At 36.6% G+C, this 7,500-nt stretch overlaps 1 protein-coding gene across 1 annotated transcript in view; it reads left to right on the forward strand.

Moving 5' to 3' along the window:
* The window catches only part of LOC137616304 (spectrin alpha chain, non-erythrocytic 1-like), a 24,374-nt gene extending 17,494 nt beyond the window's left edge, over positions 1 to 6,880 (forward strand). The window contains 4 exon segments of the mRNA XM_068345950.1: positions 709 to 899; positions 2,638 to 2,926; positions 4,071 to 4,253; positions 5,089 to 6,880. Of these exon segments, the coding sequence (XP_068202051.1) occupies positions 709 to 899; positions 2,638 to 2,926; positions 4,071 to 4,253; positions 5,089 to 5,838 (1,413 nt within the window). The 3' untranslated portion in view covers positions 5,839 to 6,880.
* Positions 6,881 to 7,500: the final 620 nt, after the last annotated feature.

Raw genomic sequence — 7,500 nt, forward strand, 5'->3', positions numbered from 1 at the left:
ATTCACAGATTTCGGACCACCGCCAAAGGATGATGTTGATATAAAAAAATGCAAATCCGGATCTAGAATCCGGATCAGGAACCGGATCATCACCAAAAGTTAAAGGAATCGACCGTGGCTTAAGATTTATCTGTGGTGGAAATTTCGTCAAAATTCATCAAGTTTGTTTTGAAGTTATCTTTAAAATGTACAGTAAATCCCGATTTACAATCTGGATCCGGATCATCTCCAATATTTAATGGGGTCGTCCATAACTTAATATCTATTTGTGGTGAAAATTTCGTCGAAATCCGTCGATTTCTTTTGACGTAGTCAACAAAATTGTGAAAATGCAAATCCGGACTCTGTAAAATTTAATGGGGTCATCCATGACCTAAGGTCTATATATGGTAAGTTTTCCGTTAAAATTTGTTGGGTAGTTTTGACGTAATCCTATCCACAGACACACTGACAAATAAATAAATAAATATATAGATAACCCGACTTGAAAACATAATCTCCTTAGCGGAGGTAATTATGTATTTAAAAATCTGTTTTTTAACTTTATGTTCTAAGTGTGTCCAACAATGGTCGCGCATGCACTATCCTAAAAAGTCAATCTAGTCTTTTCTTTGCAAATTCATTCCACCAGAACTAGTAGTAACCGTTGGTTTGTAGATTTTACATCGAGGTTTATTTCAGCCCTTTATAATTTCTATTTCTTTTCAGGTTAAACAAATGGAACATGAAGGGAGAGTCCTCAAAGATACACAGCCACAGGCCAAAATCCATATATCATCGAAGCTCTCCAAAATGAACGAAGCGTTTGCCGCGTTCCTCAAGAAATCTGAAGGTCGTCGAAGAAACCTGCACCTTGCAGAACGAATAAAGGACTTCTTTGATCAGTATGAAGAACTAATGTAAGAATGCTTAGTCAGGTTGTTTTCGTTGTAGCATAGATTTTCAGGTTTCTTTAGCAGCAGTCAATTAATGTACTTCTAAGAAATAAGATATCAATGAATTAATTGAAAACTGTATATAGGAGTATATACTCTCTATATCAATCAGAAATAAAAACTCCCTCCTTTAAAACCAGAACAGTGAATGAATGTACGTCTAAGAAATAAGTAAATATCAATGGGATGATTAATTGTGACTGTATATATGACTATATACTCTCTACACAAATCAGAAATGAAAATTCTCTCCTATAGAACCAGAACAGTGAATGAATGTACGTCTAAGAAATAAGAAAATATCAATGCAATGATTAATTGAAAACTGTATATAGGAGTATATACTCTCTATATGAATCAGAAATAAAAACTCCCTCCTATAGAACCAGAACAGGTACAGTTTCTTCTCATTACCATTCTGTATAGGTTTAACAAATCAATTTTTTTCAGTAGCAACGGAATACATTAGCCCAGACACACTTTCCGCTATACAGTACTAGGAGAATATCTAACCATCCTTTACATTCAGATCTTCCCAGGCAATAACATCCTGTTCGTAATACTAGTCATTTTTTTTTTTTAGCGAGGCAGATTTGCACCAATTCGCAGCGGTGCGCTTTTAGCTCGGAAAAGTTTCCTGATCGCTGATTGGTTGGACACGATAATTCTAACCAATCTGCGATCAGGAAATCATCCGAGCTAAAAGGGCACCGCTGCGAGTCGGTGCAAATGCGCCTATTTAAAAGAAAGTGACGATAGGTATGCAGTTGATCATAAGAGTCTTGCCTTTTCCATCATGAGGCTCAATACTATACAGTATTCTAGAAGTTTTATTCCAGCTGTGACCATGTTGTGGAATGGGGTTCCTAATCGGGTAGTTGTATCGGTAGGACTTCAAAAGTTCAAACTTACAACAAATGTTTTTATGTTGAACAGGCTGACGTAAATATAATAGAAATGTAGGTTTTATTGTTGTTACTGTTCTTGAAATATTTCATTTTAATTGTTCATTACTTCTGATATAGTTTATTAACTTCCTTATTTCCTTTCCTCACTGGGCTATTTTTCACTGTTGGACCACTTGGGGTATAGCATCCTGCTTTTCCAACCAGGGTTGTAGCTTAACTAATAATAATAATAATAATAATAATAATAATAGCTCTAGAACAGGAGCAGTTCCTTATCATTACCATTCTGAACAGGTTTAACAAATCCTTTTTTCAGTAGTAACTGAATATTTTTGTTCATACACACTTTCTGCTATACAGTACTAAAGATAAAAGACTCATAAAGATATTACATGGGTAGCGGTGGCCTGTTGGAAACATCCCTGCCTGGTGATCGCCAGACAAGGGTTCGAGTCTTGCTCAAACTTGTTAGTTCCTTTGGTCGCTGCAACCCCATCCATCCTTGCGCGCTATGGATGGGGCGTTTGAGGGAGCGTATAGGTCTACCTGCTGAGTCATCAGCTGCAATTGCTTGGCCTTCCCCGGTCCTAGCTTGGGTGGAGCGAAAGCTAGGGCGCTGGTAATATATATAAATATTATCAGTCTCTGGGGCATTGTCCTCCTAGCTAGGGCAATGTCACTGTCCCTTGCCTCTGCCATTCATGAGTGGCCCTTAAAACCCGAAACTGTGCCGATTTTAGTTTGCTGAAACTCCAGACTGGTAATTTCTTAAAATTTGTTTCCTTCCACGACAGGTCTTGGTCGTACGAAATGCTAGCAAAGATGACGTCACCAGATCTTCCCAGAAACATCTCCGGCTCAGAGTCGGTCCTTTCTCGTCACGCCCAATACAAGACTGAACTAGACCAACAAAGAGAGCAGTTCGAGAAATTCACAGAGAGCGGCTGGGCTTTGATTAATGAAGAGCATTTCATGAAACGTGAAATAAAACACAGAATTAAGAGTTTGGAAGCTCGCGGGCTTCTGTTGATGAACACCTGGAAAGCAAGATTGGTCATCTACAAGTGTAACTTAGACGTGAGGGTGAGTGTTTGACCATCAAATTATTTTTTGGTATCTATAATTTCTATATAACCTTCCAAGTATACATGAATACTAATATGAGAGAGAGAGAGAGAGAGAGAGAGAGAGAGAGAGAGAGAGAGAGAGAGAGAGAGAGAGAGAGAGAGAGAGAGATTGATTTGAAGTTTTCAGAGGGAGAGAGAGAGAGAGAGAGAGAGAGAGAGAGAGAGAGAGAGAGAGAGAGAGAGAGAGAGAGAACTCTATTCTTGAGTTCTTTCAGTTGAAAAAAAATCGTGGTTTTGGACGCAAATAAAAATGTAATCCATTGAAATAGCAAAAATGAAATAATCAATGACTTTATCCTAGAAATAATGTTACTAAATTTCATGAGATACCTTAGGAGAAGTTTTCTCAGACTGGTGAATATATAAAGACAACAGACAATTATTTAAGGTTTTATTTCTCGTAACGTAAAGAAAAAAAAAGATTATTGATTTTCACTAAACTGTTGGTTTGCTCACTTTCATCAGTAAGTTTGGTCACATTCATTTTTATACATCCATTATTATTCAAAAATTTGTTTAACTATTCATAATAATATCTAAATTAATTGACTCCTGTTGTATTCTTCTTCCCCACCGTGTGCATTAAGGGGTCGGTTGCCTGATGCGCCTTCTCCAATGCCTTCTATCAAATGCATCCTCTTCCATCAAACCTCTTCTCTCCATATCAACCTTCATCTTATCTCACCATCTAATTCTCTGCCTCCCTCTTGATCTTCTTCCCCTAACAGATTCTTCCCAAGCCCTCCTCACTCCCTCCCCACCATCCATCCTCACCACATGCCCACACCATCTCAGTCGTGACACTTATCACAAATCAAATTCCTAATACTGTTTAGATAAAGGTTACCCAGTTTTAGTTCCGAAAAATGTCCACTGTGTCCATATCCATCCTGTTCGTAATACTAGGCATACAGTTAACTCTAATAGTCAGGCCTTCTCCATCATGAAGTTTGATACTACACAATACTCTAGAAGTTTTATTCCAGCTTGATAGGGCAATGTCACTGTCCCTGGCCTCAGCCATTCATGAGCAGACTTTAACCCTTTAATATCAGAACCATTACACTGTTTTATGATTGATGGCTTCTCTTATTTACTAGATCTATCTACGAGATGCGAGGGAGTTTGAGGAATGGGTGAAGTCTGAAGAACGGATGCTGAAGACTGAGGATCTTGGACAGTCAGTTGAAGAAGTTGAAGACCTCATTCGAAGACACGAAGCATTCCTCGCATTAGTAGAGTCTCGAAGTCATAATCTCTGCAATATCACTAGACTCACGTCTGTAAGTATTCACTTATAACCCTTGCATGGGTTTTACTGTGGATTGTGTGGTGATTATTTCAATGTGATTTTGTATAAATTGCAAAGAACATTTTGTATACTTATTCTCGTTGGTTGATCATACTTTAAACATTGGAATTATTTAGAAATATGACAAATTTTTCAATATTTAAAAGAACTAAGTGTTTTTATGATCCCATAAGAATTGTACTGAAAATTTGTTATACTTATTCCTGTTGGCTGATCATTCTTTAAACAGTATAATTATTTATAATTATGACAGATTCTCTAATATCTAAAAAAAAAATAAAAGTGTTTTGGTAAAATACTGATTCTGTAAAAAAAAAAAAAAATATGCCCCTTACTGTACAAATTCACCCATCTGAAAATTCTCATTTCCCCATTGACTATACTTAATTTGAAAAAGTAATCAATTATATTGATTCTTCTGACAAACTAAAGCGGTGATAACTCGTATTCTATAAATAAATCAACTTATTTGCGACATGAATCAAACCTGTTTGCTGAGGGGTTTTGCAGGTGATACAGTAATTATGATGGATTTTAGGGAATCAATAACTCTGGAAAAATTGACCCCAGAAATAATCCAACAATTTGTAAAAAGATCTGAAATTACTTTTATCTAAGAATCCTTTACAGTCAGTTTTACTTTATTAAATAATTAAGTATTTAATGTATATTGTATATTGTATAATGTATATTGTTTGTTAATTATTTAATACATCTTATTTGCTGAAGTTAGTTGTGTTAGACCTTGCATAGACATCTTCTAAATATTCCTGAAACATCATATTTATCTATATATCTTTTTACAGATAGAAGAAAATTTCCAGGCCCAGAAAATACTGGAAAGCACTTCGCTGGAAGAAGGGAAAAGAATGGACAAAGAACTTGCTCAGAAGATGGAGGAATCAACCAGAAGGATAGAAGAGGAAGAGAGGCAAAGAGAAAAGGAGAAACAGAGACGTAGATCAAGAAGCAGCAGTAGCAGCAGTAGTAGTAGTAGTGGTGGTGGTGATGAAAGAGAAAAGAAAGATGAATTTGAGAGCCAAAATGAAACTTCGGACTTCGCCGATGATACCACAGACGCGTGTAATCATAAACCAATCAAGATTGTGGTAACAGAATTCCATGATGTCCATGAGGAGGATTCCAGTCCAGTTACCAGTCAGTCTACAGAAGTGGCAGAGACTGAATTCCATGATGCAATAGAAGACGATACCTGCCCAGTTATTTCAAGCCAAGTCGAGGTGGGTAGTTATAAATTTGAAGATCCAATCGGTGAAAATGGCAGTCTGTGGCCTACAGGCCAGGAGAGTGGCCTACAGGCCGAGAAGGCGGTGAATCTAGGAACACCTAGAGGTTCTACGAGTAGTGAGAGTAGCAGTGATGATAACGAATGCTTCGTGGATGTGTCTGAGGCCCACGGCAACACGGATAAAAAATTTACCTCTACGAGTAGTGGAGAGAACTCCGGCGATGGTCAAAAGAAAAAACACAAGAAGAAGAAGAAGAAGAGTAAGAAGGATAAGAAAAAAGATAAAAGGGATTGTAAAGTCATGTGAAGTGCTGTAAAATCTCAACGAAATTTATTTTAACATCAGAGATGTGATAATTACTAAATGGGTCGTTTATATATAAACTATAATTGATTATACTCACTGTTTCGCGTTTTTACAAGGCGGATATCATCTCGATGTCACAATTGTAATGTTACAAGCATCTATTATAAAACACAATGATTTTTCTCTAATTTCTTATTACCTCCGGCAACGAAGTTGGAAGGTTATGTTTTACCCCCTGTTTGTGTGTTTGTTTGTGTGAATGTTTGTGAAAAGCTTCCTGGCCACAATTTTAATCGTATAGTAATGAAACTTGCAGGGATTAACTGTTATGTAAAACCTGGAAATGATTAAATTTTGAAAGGTCAAGGTCATGGTCAAGCAAAATGTCCAATTCACGTAATCAGACATATGCTTGGACATCGTTGTCACAGAGACTTCAAACTTGGTTCATATTTGAGTGTATAAAAATCCACGCCAATTAATACATGTTCAGGTCAAAGGTCAAGGGCAAGGTCGAGTAATAAGCTGCCGCGTTGGAGGTCTGCGCTCTACTGAATGCCCCTCTAGTTGGGAATGTTCCTACAATTTATGAGTGTTTCACAATACTGTAATAGGTATTTTTTTTCAAATATCTTAGCATTTTTGTAAGACTGGTTGATTTTCGTCTTCCACGTATGTTAGAACCATTAATTGTAGTAATATATAACTGTCCAATCTTATCTTTATTGGGTGACCACTTAAACAATAGGTTTTTATGATTGAAAGTTTTTGAGAACTCACACAAACTGAAAGTGAATGTAGATACTACTTTGATTTCTTTTTATTTTATAATCCGGAATAAATGCATTCAATTTTATCAGTAAATAGGGAAATGTATTACTGATTCATTAAATTTGCTCTTGAACAATATCAAGAACAAATCTTTAATTATTTTCAATTTTGTCATTTTAAATCTTTTACTCCTGTCCCTGGGGTTTAAATCTTTATCATACTATTGTTCATAAGAGAGAATTTTGTGTTCTTGGAATTTTTCAAATACATGTGAAACAAAAACAAAAATATATATATATATATATATATATATATATATATATATATATATATATATATATATATATATATACTTTACAAATAATTTTCGCAATGATTTTTGTTCCGTTTCAGAAAAATAAAAGTTATTGTATTTTGAAGTGTTTAATTTCATACTTCTTTAGCAAGTTTCTCACAATTAGCCAATGATTCAGTATCGTGCAGAGAAGGTTTAAAGGCCGCTCATGAATGGCAGAGAAAAAGGACTGTGACATTGCCCTATCGAGCAGGATAATACCCTAGAGACTGCCCATTTATACATATGATCAGCACCCAAGCCCACTCTCCATCCAAGCTAGGGCCAAGGAGGGCCAGGTAATGGATGCTGGTGACTCAGAAGATAGACCTATACGCTCCCCCAGGACCCACTGGGACCCCAAACACCCATTCTCAGCTCACAAGGATGGTGTGTTGTAGTGACCAAAGAAACTAACGAGTTTGAGCGGGACTCGAACCCAGGTCTGGGGATCACCAGGCAAGGACGGTACTAACAGGGCTTCTATTCAGTGTGCCGGTTTTTATACAGCATATGAACTTTAAACCTTTTTCCCAAGTAGCCAGGGCAGTGTCTAA

Source organism: Palaemon carinicauda, chromosome 22 (genome assembly GCF_036898095.1).
Source record: "Palaemon carinicauda isolate YSFRI2023 chromosome 22, ASM3689809v2, whole genome shotgun sequence".
In the NCBI taxonomy this organism is placed as follows: domain Eukaryota; kingdom Metazoa; phylum Arthropoda; class Malacostraca; order Decapoda; family Palaemonidae; genus Palaemon; species Palaemon carinicauda.